The sequence below is a fragment of the Lytechinus pictus genome, chromosome 16, assembly GCF_037042905.1.
Source record: "Lytechinus pictus isolate F3 Inbred chromosome 16, Lp3.0, whole genome shotgun sequence".
Taxonomy (NCBI): Eukaryota; Metazoa; Echinodermata; class Echinoidea; order Temnopleuroida; family Toxopneustidae; genus Lytechinus; species Lytechinus pictus.
The window spans coordinates 938,056-957,616 of NC_087260.1; the positions used below are offsets into that span (position 1 = coordinate 938,056).

The 19,561-nt window shown below is 37.4% G+C and overlaps 2 protein-coding genes across 2 annotated transcripts in view; one reads left to right on the top strand and one right to left on the bottom strand.

Moving 5' to 3' along the window:
• The first annotated feature begins 1,372 nt into the window (after positions 1–1,372).
• LOC129279663 (uncharacterized) overlaps positions 1,373–19,561 on the top strand; it is a 35,293-nt gene continuing 17,104 nt past the window's right edge. The window contains exons 1-2 of the mRNA XM_054915766.2: positions 1,373–1,382; positions 2,226–2,362. Coding sequence (XP_054771741.2) covers positions 1,373–1,382; positions 2,226–2,362 — 147 coding nt within the window. The remainder of the gene's footprint in view (positions 1,383–2,225; positions 2,363–19,561) is intronic.
• Positions 5,495–18,153, bottom strand: LOC135156971 (uncharacterized protein K02A2.6-like). The gene is made up of 2 exons (XM_064111152.1): positions 9,623–18,153; positions 5,495–9,580 (listed from the first exon to the last, which is right to left on the bottom strand). Exons 1-2 carry the CDS (start codon positions 9,767–9,769, stop codon positions 5,495–5,497), a joined length of 4,233 nt encoding a protein of 1,410 aa, XP_063967222.1. The 5' UTR covers positions 9,770–18,153.

Genomic DNA, 19,561 nt, shown 5'->3' on the forward strand with positions numbered 1-19,561 from the left:
TATAAATATGTTGTTACCATGGCAACACCATCTCTGAAACACACACAAAAAGTGCCTTGTACATCTTTACTTCAATAGCAATGTGTGTGCCAAATTTTATGTGGATTGATTGAAAACTGATGAAGCAGTTTGAATTGTAAGTTTTTTTCCCAATTTTCACCATATAATATGTTGTTACCATGGCAACAAGATTTCTGAAAGACACACAAAAATGTGTCTTGGACATCCTCACCTCAAGACCAATGTGTGTGCCAAATTTCATGAGAATCGGATGAAAACGGAGGAAGAAGTTCTAACTGCAAGACTTTTACCTTAGTTTTGCCATAATACACTGTTACCATGGCAACACAATTTCCAACACATGCACAAAATTTGTCTTGCACATCTTTACCCCAAGACCAAAATATGTACATACACACCAACATTCAACCCCTCCACCGCCACCCTTCGGCTTGTTTAGCATCTGCATTCAGATATTTGGTGCATTGAGATGTGAGGACAAACAGAACATCTGTTCAAAAAGGGTCTGAATTCAAGAACTAAACCAATGCAAAATAATGCACTGCTATTGAGTTTTGCACTACCGCTAGTCTATATATCAGACCAATCTAAACTCATAAATTCTGACATTTTCACCCATTTTTTCTATGTTCCTGCAGCCAGATTTTTTGGAGCATACCCCATTTTTAATTCTTATACATAAACAAAGGTCTGGAGAAAAAATCATGCTTTTGTCCACCGTGTCCACAAGTAGGGTATTTTTTACGCTAACAGACCGGACTACTGCCAAATGAGTTTTTGGTGTCCTTTCTTCAAATTGTTTTTGCTCACTCATGCGTGAATAAGGAATAATCTAAGTAATTTCAGATGAAAGAGGAGATTCTAAGCTTTACATTGGTAGGTAATTTGTCTATTGTATTTATGATAAATCATCGCTAAATCTCGGTTTTGTTTTTTGTGGGACGCACTGTATATAAAAAAAAACATCAAAAAGCCATTTACATGTATGTGCAGGCAGAAAAGACCAAATTCACAAGACAGTTGTTATACTACTTTTAGAGAATGTCAGTATTTATGGAGAATTTGCAAGTGAAAAGACTTAAACTGGAAAATTGTCAGGTTTGTTCTTGTCCCATACCATTTGTAAATAGTTTTTGTGGCTCAACTTTTTTCCCCAGAAGGTGGCTCAAAACTTACCCCATGGGTGGGGCAAGTTGAGCCATTTGACATCCTTTTTTTCAAAGGTGACAGTGACTTTTAGTGTAGGGGTAGAATATTATACAGGTGTATATAGATAAAAATGTTTCTGGAGAATTACATTTTAAGACAAGGTTCTTATTTCTACAAGATTATTAATCAAACCAGTTCTAACATGCAAAAAGGTGAAATGGCTCATCTTACCCCCCCTTCCCCTACAGGTTAATTGAGCTACACAGTCAAGATATCTCTATTTTATGGTTACACTTTGTAATTCCGAAGGTTCTTTATTCCGAAGGTTCGTAATTCCGAAACACGTAAATTGCCTATACCTCGATGTTCGTTAATCCGAAAACGTAAAAGGGTTTGTTAATCCGAACATTTGTGGCGTTATTCCGAAGGTTCGATAATCCGAAAACGAAATAAGGTTCGATGTTCCGAAGGTTCGTTAGTCCGAAAACGAAATAAGGTTCGTTGTTCCGAAGGTTCGTTAATCCGAAAACGAAATAAGGTTCGATGTTCCGAAGGTTCATTAGTCCGAAAAAGAAATAAGGTTCGTTAATCATTACGTTTTCGGACTAACGAACCTTCGGAATTACGAACCTCATTTCGTTTTCGGATTAACGAACCTTCGGAATTACGAACCTCACTTTGTTTTCGGAGTAACGAACCTTCGGAATTACGAACCTCATTTCGTTTTCGAACTTACGAACCCTCGGAATTACGAACCTTCGGAAATACGAACCTTCGGAAATACGAACCTTCGGAATATCCGAACCTTCGGAATAACGAAGCTTCGGAATAACGAAGCTTCGGAATTACGAATGCATGCGTATTTTATACCCTTCTTCCTTTCTCCCTATTGTTTTTCTGCTCCCCCCCCCCCCACCAACTCCCATGGTGCTGCCCCTGGTTTGAGTCGGGTATAATACATTAATATTGGTCCCTTTAGATATCAGTTTATTTCTGTTCTTGCATACAACTCATTATGATGTAATTGATAAGAATTTTTTTCTTCAATTCTACAGGTGACAGCTACAGCGAGAGTAGAATAGCAGATAGAATAGTTTGCCAAGAACCAACTAAGCAGCTAGGACCTTCAAAGAAAGGATCAACCATTAAAGTGCCTATCACCTTTCAACCTTTGAAAGCTGGTGTTCAAGAAGTAGGTTTTTTCTTGTTATTTATATTATATTGGATGGCGCAGAATGGAATACCAGAAGTATTCCAACTCCCAAATAGCAGATGAGTGGAATAATGGCCCTAATGAGTCGAATAATTCTGGTATTCCAGGATAAAAAAGCCATTCAATGTACTTATCCCCTGTTTTTACATGTACATGTATATGATGTCACAAATTAAAAACTTCAAATTCTAATACCTTCGTCTATCTTTGATGGATTTTCCCTCAACTTCGCCAATATTCCTTTATTAATTTATCTTGCATTTTTACAACATACTTTTTGTCAGGGTGAACTTCCCTTTAAATTGATAAACATGTTCATGTACAGGTGATGTTCAGATACTCATTAGGGATATTTCCACCACTCCAATTACTACTGATCAGATCCATGGTGTTTTCCCTAGATGTACCCATTGACAAGAAGGGACCCTAGAATGGTGCAGAGATCTATCGACCTATTAGTTTTACCAGTGTCGTTTGTAAGATAATGGAAACACTCCTTAGGGACCAGATTTTGGATCTAGAATCCAATATCTCATAAAGCCTCATGAACACAGGTTCAGGAAAGGAACAACATACACTAACCAACTACTGGAGAAACAATCGGAGTACTGCCCTTGAGGCAAAGGATATAGTTGCCTTTATTAAGCTGGACTATCGCGAAGCATTCAATAGTATTCCACATACATAAATCCTCATCTAAGTACAGGGATATGGAATTCTAGGAAAAATATGGGCATGGATTAAACCATTTGTTTCTGATCATAAACAAAGAGTGAATGGAGTATTGTCCATGAAATATGAGGTGACCAGTGGAATACCTCACGGTAGTGTTATCGGCCCTGCTCTCTTTATCATGATGTATATCATTGTTCTTCCGGATGTGATTTCTAAAAACTCTTTAAGTTAGTTTCGCAGATCCACAAATCTGTATGCATGTCATCATGATGAAAATTGTAATGTAAGCCTCCAACACGATTTGTTCAATCTTTCATCATGGGCAGGAAATGGCCAGTTATTAAACATTTAACAAAATGAATATAATAATAACAATATAGGGTATTTGTGTTGCGCACATATCCACATTGTTAGTTGCTCAAGGCACTCCTATATTATCCTGGCTAAGCTTGACTACCGATTACGGTGCTCACAGCTCTTTGAGGAATTACTTCCTGCCGGTACACAGAGAAAATGCAAAGTAGTGTCCAGGTATGAGCTACCATCTATGACCAGACGACATTTCAATAATTCTTGAAATGTGTGCTAATGTTAACTACCTGTTAGGATTGACTGTGATTGACTGTGTTTGAACTTGTTCAAACTTGGGTGAAAGAGGTATAGTTTACACTGTACCAGTCAATCATGTGACCATGTTTTGAATACTTAAAAGTAGAGTATGGCACCCTTATTATTAAAGGAGAACATCATAAAATTGGAAATATCCAACATAGAGCAACAAGAATGATTTCTAAGCCAAGAATTTGATCTACGACTGGAAAAATTTGATCTACTATAGGAGGAATAAAGCTGACATGATCCAAACGTTTCAGATTATTCAGAGCATAGGTGAATCGGATTGCACAGGCTTTTTCAAACTCAAGACTCATTCTCGATCAAGAGGTCATTCTTGAAACTCACCAAGTAAAGAGCTTACTCAACAATCAGACTAAGGGACTTCTCTTGACGAGTAGTCAACCCATTGAATTATCTACATGTACCTTCTCATTTTAACAACAGCAGTATAAACGCGCTCAATTAAAACTTATTAGTTATAAACTTTGGAAAACCAAGTTTAACCTTTTCGGCCCAGACACAAGGACGTCCGAACCCACACTTGCATAGAAAAATTGTTGATAACAACTTTGGACAAGTTCAAAGAAGATGCAGAGGGGGCAAATAGGTCTTAGATACTTAATGCCCTACATGTACATCAAGGTAAATCAAGACCTTACCTTGCAGAGCTTACACTGTGGCCTTGGAAAGAAGCTGTGCATGACACAGTGTCTCAGATACTGGGCCTCAGATGGTAATATTGCATTCAGATGTACATGTATTACATATGTCGGCCGATAAATCAGGAAAAACTACTTTCCCAGTTTTTGCTTGATGCTCTTGAGACATGAATTGGTCTTGGAGTGTAGAGTGCAAGACATTGTGTTTGAGTGTATCAGAACCTGTATTGCCATGGTAATGTAATGTTTTGGTGCCGTGCGAATGGCAACTGTTTTATGGTGGTAGTGTTAGGGCAGGCGTATGAATCGCCTTCAGTCATTCAGCTTGTTGGATATCTTTGGGTTCGTTGTTCACAAAATAGTCAGAGCCGATTCTCATACATGTTCATGTCTTCATGTTTATTCGCAGAGTGACTGTCACATGTATACGCAATACATATATCATTGTGAGAGTATGGAAAGCCAACTGATATCATATCTAACAGATCTCCCCCACAGCAAATTTAAAGTTACCTCCACTTTGCAACTGTTTTATATGTGCATGTACATACCATATACCGATGATTATGCTAACAATAAACAATCTTGTCACTCCAAAACAATTGTTAACTAATACAACACCAATAGAACTGAGTAGTATTACAAATCCCATGTAATAACTAACCCTTTTAAAAATTACTGTACTCTATAAAATACAACTGTCAAGATTTCAAAATCTTGCCAAAATAAAGCTTGTGCCTGTTTTTTTTTTTCTGTAAATGTATACATAATTCATGATGTCTATTGATCCAAATAAAATTACATACCAAATAATTATGTGTGTTCGGTTGTGTTCTGCAAAAAAAACTGTAATTGTGAAAACTGATATATTTATAACATGACATTGTAAATCCATGTTATTCACCAAGTAATGTTACATTCAAACAAAATAAACTTGACACATGTTCTGAACTCTAACATATGTTAATCAAATTTTGACTAAGTTTGTATAAAACACAATACTAGATCCTTCTCTATCAAAAAAAAAAAAACATACTTATATTGACATGGAATATGGCTTAGTATCCAATATCTCTGCAATCTGTTGGAAACTTAAAAACATCAAACTTTAACCTGAAATGACTTCATACCAAAAACATAACAAAACTCTTTCTGTATAACCTTAGAGATTAAGCCTATCTGGAGCTTTTCTCTTCCTCTGGGATCTCCTAAGTTCTTGAGGTTTTTCCCTATCTACTACAACATCCTCTGATACAACAGGTAAGTCTTGCGAAACTGAATCACCCTGGACCGTTTCAATGTGACAATCTTGAGAACTAGTTATTTCTCCTAACCTACTTGGACTTGATTCAGGAACTGACCTACTTTGTACTGGTTTGTCTGAACCAAAATCTTGTCTTGACTCATTCTGATCTAACTCAACCTCGTTCTCTAGTCTTGGAAGTAACTGATCTACATGTCTCCTCCAAATACCTGATTGAACTTGTACCTTATACATTAGTGGACCCTCTCTATCTACAATGACACCTGGTACCCACTTATGTTTTCCTACATAGTCCCTAACAAGTACTGAGTCTCCTACTGCAAACTTGCGTAGTTTGTCTACTGAACTATGTTTATCTCTGTACTGTGCTTGCTGATGCAATCGGTCTGCATATCTACGCTCTACATTTGGACGTAAATTATCCAACCGTATACGAAGTTGTCTCTTCATAAAGAGAACAGCCGGTGCTTCACCCGTGACTGCATGTCTAGCATTCCGATAAGCCAGCAAAAATCTGTCAAGTTGGGCTTGTGGTGATCCTCCATCGGATCTTGCAGCGCGTTGTGCTTGTTTCAATGTCTGTACGAAGCGCTCTGCTTGACCATTCGTGCTAGGATGATATGGTGCACTTCGCTTGTGTACAATACCATTCTTGTCTACAAACTCTTTGAATTCCGATGAGGTGAACTGACTTCCGTTATCAGTTACCATGATTTGCGGTAATCCGTATCTCGAAAATACGCGTCTGAGCACATGAATAGTGCGCTCCGAAGTAGTACTCGGCATGATAAATACCTCGGGCCATTTTGAATACGCATCCACTAGGACCAGGTATGTACGACCTTCAAATGGTCCTGCGAAATCAATATGGATTCTTTCCATCGGCTTGGACGCTGGAATCCATGGGTGTAGTAACGTTTGTGGTGGTTGGTTTTGTACGACCTGACATGTATTACATTGTTTTGTGCATTCTTCAATGTGTACATCGATCTGCGGCCACCATACGTAACTACGTGCAAGCGATTTCATCTTAACAACTCCAAGATGTCCACTGTGTAATTCTTCCATGATTGCGCGGTGACTCTTGACAGGAATAATGATACGCGTTCCCCACATCAGTATGCCTTGTTCTAGGGTAATTTCAAGTCTGCGCCTGAAGAAGGGTTGCAGCTCCCTTTCTTCTACGGACAACTGTTTTGGCCATCCATCCAATGTATATCTGATGACCTTTGACAACACTGGATCTTTTCGGGTTGTGTTACGCAATGCTTCGTGCGATGTGGGTAGTATATCCACATGACGGACCGAGACAATCTCTGGTTCACGACCTTCCGGTTTCGCATCTTTGTCGGGTAGTCTTGAAAGACAATCCGCATTCGCATTTGCGCTTGAAGTGCGATACTTGATCGTATAGTCAAATCCTGCAAGATACATTGCCCACCTTTGCATTCGTTCAGCGGCTAAAGCTGGTAGGCTTTTGTATGGGCCTAGCAATGCTGTAAGCGGCTTATTATCCGTGATAAGCGTAAATTTACTTCCATACACAAACATGTAGAATTTACGTAACGCGAATACAATTGCCAAAGCCTCTCTCTCAATTTGCGGATATTTCCTTTCCGTCTTTGTAAGTGATCTAGAAGCAAATTGTATTGGCCTCTCCTCACCATTTGGTAATATGTGAGACAAAACTGCGCCGATACCTATTGGACTTGTGTCGGACGCAATCGAAATGGGCAATTCCGGATCATAATGTACCAGAAAACCTGCTTCTCGCATCAATCTCTTTGACCTAATGAAAGCTTTCTCGGCTTCCTCATGCCATTCAAACTTACGATCAGATTTCAACAAATCCGTTAACGGTGCTATCTCATGAGCTAGATTAGGCACATACTTTCGGTAGTAATTAAGTAACCCTAAATAGGACCTTAACTGTGACACATCTTCTGGTCTAGGAAGATTCTCTATTTTCTGTACTTTCTCTTCTACAGTATGTACTCCGTTTGCATCTATGACATGTCCTAAGAACTCTACTGATGGCTGAGCAAACTTACATTTCATTTTCCTCAATGTAAGGTTACGCTCTTCAAGGCGTGTGAGAACCTTATCCAAATTGGCATGATGCTCTTCAACAGTACGCCCAGTTACCAATATGTCATCTAAGTATACTTGTACCCCAGGTATCCCCTGTAGTACCTGTTCAATAGCACTCTGCCAAATAGCTGGTGCACTAGTAATACCAAATACCAGGCGATTCTGTTGAAATAACCCCTTATGTGTAGATATTACTAGGAACTTCTTAGACTCTTCATCCAACTCTAACTGGTTGTAAGCATGTGCTAGATCTACGGTAGAAAATAACACACCTCCACCTAGATTTGCCAATATGTTCTCTACATTGATATTGGGGGGCTGAACTGGATCCAAAACTGGATTCACTGTAGTTTTGTAATTTCCACATATGCGGACAGACCCATCCTTCTTTGGAACTGCTACGATTCCAGTACTCCATTCACTATGATCAATAGCAGTCAAAACCCCACACTTCTGTAATCTTTCCAATTCTTCTTCTACCTTATCTCTCACTGCAAAAGGTACCTTATATGGCCTTGTAGTTACTGGTTTAGCATCATCTTTTACTGAAATGTGCGCTCTTGCTTTTGTGAGCTTACCTAGTCTATCTTCAAACAATCTATTATGCTTATTCAGGACTCTATCCAGCTCACCAACATGATGAACCTGACTATGATCATGATTACTGCTTACCCTGGATATCAGAGACTTCCAATTCAGTGGTACTATTGATAACCAATCTCTCCCAAATAGCAAATACTCTGTATGTTCTACCACATACAAACTCAGTTTACCCTGGTACTTTCCATGTGTGACCTCTACATGAACTTTCCCAACTGGTTTGACTGTTTGGTTTGTGATAAAACTCACCAAAGACTTTTCTGACTCATGCATCTTCACATGTGATAGATGTTTCTCATAGTATGACAATGGTATCATGCTCACACTTGACCCTGTATCAAGTTCCATATGTGTGACTTTACCTTCAATAACAACAGGAACTATAATTGGATCACTCTCTGAACCTGTACTTGGCCTAACCTTTGACTTACTAATAACGTCTAACTTGAACAATGTGTGATCATATTCCACACTGCATTCCTCACTACTACTACTGGAATCATGTAAAACTCTAGCTTCCTTCCTAGCATTACTGTTAGACATAGGTTTCCTGTTTTCATGCATCTTATGTACATCACTACAATTATTTTTCTTCGTTTGACTTTTACTCTGGTAACTCATCTTAGATTTACAGTCTGAGTGTTCTGTTTGTTTCATTACATTCTTGCCCTTGGCTCGACCTTTCCTTTCGATGTGTCCTTTCTTTTTACAGTATCTACACGTTTCGGACTTGAACCAACACTCCTCTGGTGTATGGTGTCGACCACAACGATAACATTCTTGCTTTCGCCTGCTACCTTTCTGACCAGACTGCTGTCTACCGCGAACTGCATGAACACTGGACTTGGTGCAACCTGAAGAGCCATCTGAACGCATCGCCCGGACCTCCCCCGCAGCTGTCTGTTTCGATAGGGTGAAGTCCACAGCCTGCTGAAACGTCATGTTAGGGGTCTCAGTAGCCTTTTCCATAAGTTTCAGTGAAGTAGACTCATCATTCAAACCACTGATAAAGCGGTCTCGTAGCTGCTCATCAAGTTTATCAGCATACTCACAATGTAGGCTGAGATGTTTCAACTGTACAACGTAATCACTCGTGCTCTCACCCGGTGCCTGATCACGTCTAATAAACTTGCGCCTTTCAGCTACGGTGACTGGTGTACGTTTGAAATGCTTTCGCAGTATTTGCTTCAACTGCACATATGACTTGTCACTTGGTTTTGCCGGTGATACCAAATCACGAACAATCCCGTAGTAGCGAGCCCCGATAGCGTTCAATAGCAGCGCCACTACTCTCTTGTCACCCCCGCGATCCACTGTGGTCGCGCTCTCATTCACTGACTGTGCATCAGGTACTGTCAAGCCACTCGCTATCAGATACAATTCGAAACGTTCTAGATAACAATCTAAGTCCTCCGATTCATCATACCTGATGCAATTGTTAGGCAAAACCTGCCCTGAAACCGACTCTGCAGTGGCCTGCATCGTTGCTCTGCTATCCTGCGTCTACAAAACACACATCTCGTCGCCAATTGTTGGATATCTTTGGGTTCGTTGTTCACAAAATAGTCAGAGCCGATTCTCATACATGTTCATGTCTTCATGTTTATTCGCAGAGTGACTGTCACATGTATACGCAATACACATATCATTGTGAGAGTATGGAAAGCCAACTGATATCATATCTAACACAGCTACATCTACCACAGTTACCTTCAAGAATATACATGTATTTATTTATTTATTCATTTTTTATTTATAATTTTTTTTTAGTCTTATAATCAGGGTAACATCAGTTACACCAACTGCTGTCCTTGAGGGCCCTGAGATAAAAGTCAATGTACAATATTTGCAAAGAATACATTTGTCAAAATGGCATATACAGGTACTACAGTATTAATAAAACAGATTGATATGATAAACAGTAAAATACATGTACAATTAAAAGATCAAAATTGAATTACTGTAAAGTTATTAGACAAAAGGAAAAGTTGGCAATTGGAAACCGCTAAATATGTTAAAATGGAAAAGGAAGGATGACTGGTAACAGAGTATTGTTCAATGATCAATTGATTAAGAAATGATTCAAGTAGATGTTGTGTAATGAGTAATATAACTTCTAGAATTTGAGTAATGTTGCTATATAAGAATATAAATCAACTATGCAATGTTGCACCTCTTGCATTGCAGGGCTTATGAATTTTTCATTTGTTAAATGAAGCACGGAATGAGTTGATGGACATTGTCTCCGTGGTTCCGATGTATTGAAAAGTCCTCTTGCCACTATTATTGTGAAGAGGAATACTGTTTACCTGAAGGGAGGCAGTGGACATTGGATCTAGTTCTTATATTAAGTTTAATGAATCATTACTTAAATATGGGGGAGAAATACAATAACACATTTAAATAGTTCACACATTCGGTGGAAGTGCCGTCTTGAAAAGAGATCTTTTCATTTTAGAATAGAAAATAAATCACAAATGTGAGTTCGCAGATTGGTCCGTAAGATCATCCTTGCTATTTTTTTTGTCCAAAGAGTAAGTCTATCAAGGAGAACAATTTGACCAAACTATGTCACAATCAAATTTTTCCATGATCAAAGCATTACAGAGTAGGCCTACATGTATAGTTTTAAAATGTCATCCTAAAAAAATTTCCAGATCAACGTAGAAATCCAATTTTTCTTGAAACCTATTTAGCAATGTGATCTATGTGCCTTTCGTATGACACCTAGATACTTAAAATTTGCTACTTTCTCAATTTCATTTTACCAATAGAAATCTTAACATTTTTTAAATTATGGAGCTGTTGTTTGGAACCAAATATAATGTACTTTGTATTACCAGTGTTTAGTGTGAACTTAAGAGTTATTAACAAATTACATACATATTCTAATCCAGAATAGAGAGTTTTGCAGTTACACCATGTACATGTAGGTTAGTCCTGAAAAGGACTGTTTGTTTATTATTTTATTTTATTTATTTATTTCTGCATGTCATGACAATGTACATAGTGTGACCATCACAAAATTGATTACATTGAATTTTACATAATGCTAATGTATAATTATGATGATTAACATAACATTAACATAACTGATTATAACAAGGTTGCAGACATGCAGTGGGGCATTTTCACGGTAACTGACATTACACGGCACAATGTTTTCACACCTTTCATTGTGTGTATCTCTAAAACAACAAATGATGGGAGTTTGCTTTTGATAGAGTTAATAAAGTGAACCTTGCTGTATAACCTGATACTAAGTTTTCCTATGTAACCACATTTTTTTACGCATCAGCAAGCAAAAATGTGTCGGTAACTGACATTACGCAAAAGGACATGCAATTTCAGGGTGTTCATTAAAATTGAAATATCTCATGTCCCTGAGTAGATAGTCAAGAGTAATAATTTGAATATGTAAATATACCTCTGTTACTAGGTTAAGATGTGTCAAAATATTAAACAATTCGATTTTGTTTTTTGGGGGCTATGATAATTTTTCCACAACCATGCTGGTAACTGACATTACGGTAACTGACATTACCCTTAATTTGCCATAGAGATAACACATGGAAGTCAAATGTGTGGAATCATTGCATTGTATCTTCTGTGCAGAGCTTCACATGAAAGTGAGCTTGATGTGGAAGTATACCAGAGTTTCTAGGAACATTTCAATGAAAAAACTTTTTCTTTTTCTCAATTCCTTTCTTTGATTTGAACATTTTTATCATTACTTGTCGGTAACTGACAATACACATTAACATTTACCAGTGCTATATGATTTTCAAAGGCATAATTTTCTTGGTACTTATATGTAAGGCTTTTTAAAATCATAAAAGTTTCATAATACTTCACATTTTTAATTATCAAAAGATAAGAAATGTATGTTTTACTTACTCGGGGGGGGGGGGTCATAGCAGCTACATGTTTTCCTTTATTTTATAATAATTTAATATTGCATTGACTGTACACATGGATTTTTCTGACTATACACCCATAATATATTCATCAGTTTTATATTGACTTTTTAAACCTTTTCCTTCTTCAACCTCCCCCTCCCCTCAAAAAAGGCAAAATGAATAAGGGTCTCCTCCCCTAGGCTACATGTACCCCTCCCCTGAATCAGCCATGTAGTTTTATTGATTTCTATTCTGGTCAGTGCAAGCGATGCTTGTTCATATCTGTCGGATTTCAATTCTCTTCATAATTTGTTTAATCATTTTCTTTGCTAATTTCTTTTTTAAGCTGTCCACAAAAAATAAACTCCAGCTTCTAAACTGAAACTGAACTATTTGTAAATTAGAAGAAAAAAAAACAGTTTTAGTAGATCCATGCAACATTGATCAGAACTGTCAAATTTCACTTTTCATCTATACTTGTAAACCAAAAACAAAATTGTATCACACATCCACACTACTAACAGGTATAAAAACCAGGAATTTACTTTTAGCGAGGCAATGCTCAAAAGAATCCTAGAAACTAAAAAAAGGGACCCTGGAAATCCCCTTCATCACAATGTTAAGCTTAAAAAATGTTGCAGATTTAGGCAATAGGTTGGGAAAAGTACCCCCTACCCCCCCCCCCCCCCCCAAAAAAAAAAAAAAAAAAAAAAAAAAAATTGTCTGATACAATTAGGTACTTGGTAAGTGCATGTACAAAACAATTTCATAGTAATTTTTTTTTGCCTGATGGGAATGCAACTTCCTTCATAATTTCATATAGTATTCCTTGTGAACTATACCTTTTAAAAGTCAATAGCAAGCTCCTTCTGGTGTGACTTTTAAAGTGAAAGACTTAAATAACAAGTATACAATATTTCTTCACCATAAAATTGACCACATATTTGCATTTCAATATTGGTAACCACTAACCAACGTTTTATCATGGTAACTAACATTACATCTCGGTAACTGACATTACATTTTCCACTTGGTAACTGACATTACATATATTTAATGGTACCCTATGGCTTCATTGTTAATTGGTAATCTTTAATTTTGGTGTAGAAGGGAGGGGTGTTACCTAGAGAGAAAATCTACCAAGTTTCATTTAATATATCCTCTTTTCCAGGAAATTAGAAAAAAAAGTTCATGTTTTCGGTAACTGACATTACATACCATATCACATACTTCATCAATGTTTTTTTATCAGATGAATGAATTAATGGTGTTCCTTTCTGTGGGATTTTAAAAAGTGTTATATTAGCAAGCTAAATCACAGGCGAAAACATCATGATCAAACCTATTCTTTAAAAATCTGTCAAAACAAAATATGTATCAATATACTATTTTCAACACTAATTTGTATCCATACTTTGGCAGCCATTTTGAAATAAAATATGGCTGCCAGAGTCGGAAATTTTTTTGTCTCGGAAACTTCAGGTCTTGTTTTATTAAAAAACATAAAGCATTTGACATGAATATCAACTTGATTTTTTTGCCTCTTTTTCCATCTGTGGTGAAAATGCCCTGTGGTATGACAAAATAAGCAGATGCTTGAGCTGTTGTCAGACCTTTGGATATATGAAATACATACATGAATATAAAAACAATACTGAAAAGTCAAAACTAACGATTACACAAAGAGGGGAAAGAAAAAAAGAGAAAAAAAAACTAACAAACAAACAAAACCAAAGAACAAATTATTATGTTCCACAACGATTTACAAATATTTACAAGGAGTGTGTGAGGCGTAATAATAATTGAAATTATATCAATATTTAAGTTTAAAATGTACAGTACAACAAAATTACATCTTAGAGACAAGTATGCGTTTTACCGCACTTTTGAAGGAATGCACTGATAATATATTCCTAGTACTAGTAGGTACCGAATTCCAAACATCAGGTCCATAATGTCTGATAGATTTGTGAGCCAACAGTGTGCGAGGGCTATACAAATGCATATTAGATGCTTGTCTTGTGTGGTAGGTATGGATAGCACTATTTAGTTGAAACATATTGGAAAAGCAGGTAGGTAACATTTTGACATTAAACCGATACATAAAAAGGGAAGTTTGAAGAAAATGGACATCATCAACAGTAAGACATTGCAGCTTTATAAAGAGAGGGCGTGTATGATCACGGTAACCGACTCCAGCACAAATGCGAATTGCTTTCTTTTGCAACAAAAGAATTGGGTTTGTGACACTCGTTGATGTTGCCCATAAAATATTGCAATATGACACATAAGGTAGAATAAGAGTATTGTACAACATGTAAAGTATTTTATAAGGTACAAGGTACTTAACTTTATACAGTATACCTATATTTCGAGAAATTGGTTTACTGATGTGTTTCATGTGATCATTCCAGTTAGGTTGATCATTGATATAGACCCCAAGGAACCTCGTAGATGTCTGTCTTTCAAGCAAAGCATTGTCAAGTTTCAATCTTAAATCATGGTCAGGACAGGACTTCCTGCCTTTAAAGTGTACATAATTAGTCTTTTTAACATTCAGTGATAACGTATTACTTCTAAACCAATTAGATAGTTTCGGAAGTTCAACATTAATGGTGTTTTCTAAGATATCAATATCACGGTGTGATAGGAAAACACTTGTGTCATCAGCAAATAATATATAATTCAATGTGTTTGATACCAAACAAATATCATTAATATAAATCAAAAATAATAATGGACCCAATATAGAACCTTGCGGTACACCGCACCTCATAACTGATATACCAGAATTAGAATAGTTATAGCATGTGTATTGTCTTCTATTTGAAAGATAACTAGTAAACCAATTTAGGGCAACGCCCCTTACTCCATAATGTTGGAGTTTATAAAGCAGTATTGAGTGGTCCGTCAAGGGTGTCAAATGCCTTGCTCAGGTCCATAAATACACCAATAACGTGCTCACGATTAGCCAGAGAACTAGATACATAATCATAAAATTTCAACAACGCAAGGTCCGTTGAGTGAGACCTGCGAAATCCAAATTGGTTGGGATTAAGAAGGTGGTTTTTGTCAAGAAAGGCAATCAATCTGTTATAAACAATTCTTTCTAGTATTTTTGAGCAACTAGGCAAAATTGAGATTGGTCTATAATTACTTATAACGGTGATGCTTTCCCTTTTATGAACAGGAATAACCTTGGCTAGTTTAAGAGAGGAAGGGAATACACCAGTTGAAATGGACAGATTACAGATATGTAGTAAAGGAGTAAGGACTAAGCCAATTATTTGTTTTAACAATGCTGAACTTATTTCATCATGCCCAGATGACCTACTATTTTTAAGAGACTTAACAATGTTTAATATCTCAAGATGATCAGCTGGCTTAAGGAATATAGATGATTCAGACCTGTCTTGTAAATATTTTTTGTAATTAACTTCTACGGGAGTTATTTTCTTCGCTTGGTCAGGCCCAATGTTCACAAAGTAGCTGTTAAATTCATTTGCAATGTCATTATCAGAAGTAAGCTCTTTATCCTTATGGACAAATTTTTGGGCAGGTTCTGACTTATTTTTCTTACATAATATATCTCTAACAACATTCCATGTCAATGGCATGTTACCTCGAGCATTCTCAAACTGTCTAGAATAGTGCAAACTCCGTGATGACCGTATAATAGAAGTCAGCTTATTTCGATATTTTTTGTAATTTTCAACGTGCTCTTGTGAAGGTTTCTTTACACTCTTTTGTATAAGACATTTCTTCTTTTGATTGATTGTAGTATACCTTTTGTAATCCATGGCCGTTTACCTGTACTTCTATTATTTATTCTAACAAGTGGAATAGTCTCATCCAAATGGTGATGAAAAATTTTACTAAATGATTCATAAGCCTGTTCAACATCATGACATTCCAATACATCCGACCAACTCTCTTCCTGACAAGCATCCCTCAAGCTAGAAATATTGCTTTCAGTAATTTTGCGCTTTAGTATAACTTTAGCCTTATTGCATTTGTTGGAATGAATATCATAAAGCATGCAGAAGATTGGAAGATGATCAGAAATCTCACTAAAAAATAAACCTGATTGGGAATAACCTTTGGTAGTTTTCACAAAAATGTTATCAAGAAGTGTTGATGACCTGTCAGTTATTCTTGTTGGCTTATTAATCATTGCACATAGAGCATTAGAATCAAGAATATTTTGGAAACGGAGAGTGTTTGCATTTTCTATCAACAGATCAATATTGAAGTCACCCATCATGCAAACTGATTTATCAGATGCATTTATATCAGTCAATAATAACTCAATACCTGTGAGAAAATTATCAATGTCAGCTTGAGGGGGTCTATACACTATACATACAATCATGTTTTTATCAGAGGGTAAGTCTATTTCAATACACAAAATTTCAGCACTTTGATTTTGGAGGGAAAGATCTTCCCTGAGTTTAAAAGAGATCTTGTTAGACACATAGAAGAGAACACCCCCACCACCGCCAATTGATCTATCTTTCCTTACTATCTGGTAACCATCAATCAGAAATAATGGTGGTGATTGAGCACTCAACCACATCTCGGTAACACCTATTATAGAGCAATTAAATTTTAGAGATGATAGCAACATATTTAGGTTTTCAAAACTTTTAGACAGACTTCTTGCATTGCAGTGCAAGAAGCTTAAGTAATGAGATTGTTGCTTCCCAGCAGGTGAGTTAAACTCATTCGGAATATAGTACCTACAGTCAATATCTTGCTGTAAATGATAATCATCCAACATCATTTAAACATGAAGATAGTAGTAAACACCTCACACTGAATAGGCTTAGCAATGCTAATGAAATCAAGTACAGACATGATATAACAAAAGACATAAATGGAAAACAAGAAAAACTGTCTACTTATTAACATATATACAACTAAGTTTAGAGTGAAGAACATGGCAAACGATAGTCATAGACACGAGGCCATGCCCACTCCTGCAACAAAGTTCAGTTACTACAGGAAAAAAATAAATGAAAAAGAGGAAGATCAAGGCAACCTCTCCTGTGACAAGTATCAATAAAGCTGTATGTGTGTGTGTGAGAGAGGGAGAGAGAGAGAGAGGGGGGGGAGGGAGGGAGAGAGAGAGGGGGGAGTTGGAGAGTTTCTCTGATCTGGACAATGGTTCATTTCTTTTGCTGGTTTTTCTTAGAAGATGATAATGGGCTCAAAATCTGCTGTGTGGTTTTAGTCCCATGGGTAAATGAATCATCCTCTCCAACATGTCCAAGGCAAAGTGATTCAGAACAGGCATAACTAAAGGTTTAAAGCTGCACTACATGTGGTGACTTAAGAAGTAAAGTAAGGGACTCCTTTCTCGTTTCTCCACTGCCCAGCATAGAAACGCAGTTTTGTCCCCTTCTGATACAACTCCTCCACCTCTTTTCGGTGCTTTCTTTTCACCTCTAAGTCCATCCTAGTGAGATCGTTTGTCAAGTAATATTTCTCTGTTTTAAGAGCTTCTCTTGATTTCTTTAGTATGTTAACCTTATCGTCGTAGGCATGTGTTTTCACAATGATGTGGCGTGGCTTATCTCCCCTTTTGCCAGTCCTGATGGCTTTCTCCACCTTGACTGCCATATGGAATTTTGTTTTCAGCATGTCCTCGACGAGTTTCAGGCAATCCTCTTCATCTTTTGCTTCCTCAACTCCCACAACTCGAAAGTTATGTTTTCGTGAAAGACGATCTGCCTTGTTATTTTCACTATCTCTAGATCGATCCTTTTGAACTAAAGTTTCATATGCTTTCTCCATCTTCTCCAGGCGACTCTCTAGTTCTACATTTTTCTTTTCTAAGTCATTTATGCGAAGTCCCTCAAACTCAAGGGCCCTCTCCACTTTCTTGACACTATCGACTAGTGTTTTCACCGCCTTGTCCATCATCTTCTCAAAGTTACTGGTTGCCTCTTTAAGAAGGCCTGCCAGTTCTGTGCCTGTATTTCCAGCAGGTTGAGGAGGGACCTCCATGCCCGCAGGGACGGTAGTATTGTCCTCTAGTTCATCGTGCAACAGTTTGTAGTTTGAGCGTGTTTTCCTAGAGGTATATTTTTCACTTTTCTTTTCGATTCCGGCACTCATACTGATCCCTTTTCTGTCCAAACTTGAAGTTTTCCAAAAGTGTTGTTAAAAATGAACTTGAAATAACTTTAGATATTAATATCTAGGGCGATGAAGAAGAAATCTTGAGGAGAGGTCTACCAGCACTTGTCACTTAGTCTGCTACCATTTTTTTTTTCTTTTTGGTTATAGTTCTGAAAAAGAACTGTTGTCTTGACGTTTCGAGCAGATAAGCTTTGCTCTTTGTCAGGAGTGAAGACTTGAGCCAAATGTTGAGTACTTATACTATCTAAGGTGAAGAAATCTTGAGGAGAGGTCTACCAGCACTTGTCACTTAGTCTGCTGCCATTTTTTTTTTTCTTTCTTTTTGGTTATAGTTCTGAAAAGAACTGTTGTCTCGACGTTTCGAGCAGATAAGCTTTGCTCTTTGTCAGGAGTGAAGACTTGAGCCAAATGTTGAGTACTTATACTATCTAAGGTGAATGCTGATTGGTTGGTTGCTATTTGGTGGATGCTGATTGCTGATTGGTTGATTGTTAATTGTTGCTGCTGGTTGGTTGATGGTTAATTGGTCAATGTTGATTGGTTGATGGCTTATAGGTGGTGCTGATTGGTTGATGCTCATGGAAGAAGTCTAATGGTTGGGTTGATGGTGAATTCAGAAACTGGTTAGGACTGGTTTAAGGTTGGTTCAGAAGTGGTAGCCAAATGTTGTTCAGGATTAAGCCACTATCTTGAGGGACTGTTATGTTGGATGATTTCAATAGCCTCTCTCATTCTGCGTGTGTGCCAATTCTTGATGGTGGTTAAGAGCTGGCTGTCTTCCCACTGAATTTCATGTTTGTGTTGTTGAGCATGTTTAACAATAGAATACTTCTCCCAGTCATGTAGTCTCTGCCAAGTTTTGCGTTCTTTTAGACGAGTAGTGAAGTCTCTGCCAGTTTCCCTAATGTAGACCTTCCCGTATTCACAAGGGATTTTGTAGACACCTGGTAGCTTGTGTTGGGGATTCTTGTCCTTGTGGGTGTTTAGAGTAGAATGCAGTTTGTGTGAAGACCTATATCTGGTTTCGATGTTGACTGTCCTTAGAATGCGTTGTAGCTTGTGAGATGCCCTTCCAAGGTAGGGAAGGATGGCTGTGCTTTTTATATAGGTTGAATATTGGAGGGTTGGTCAGTAGGCTGGCTAGTGGTAAGACGTGTCTTGATCTGCTCAGCAGGTTAGCAATTAACAGTGGTAAGGGTCCTCTTGATGTGTTGTTGGTCGCTTAGGTCGT

What these genes read in the sequence shown, in the direction of transcription:
- LOC135156971 (XM_064111152.1), bottom strand. Translation starts at nt 9,769, where the DNA reads ATGCAGGCCACTGCAGAGTCGGTTTCAGGGCAGGTTTTGCCTAACAAT. An exon ending in CAGTACCTGATGCACAGTCA is followed by an intron (nt 9,581 to 9,622) that starts GTGAATGAGAGC and finishes GGGGGTGACAAG; the next exon opens with AGAGTAGTGGCGCTGCTATT.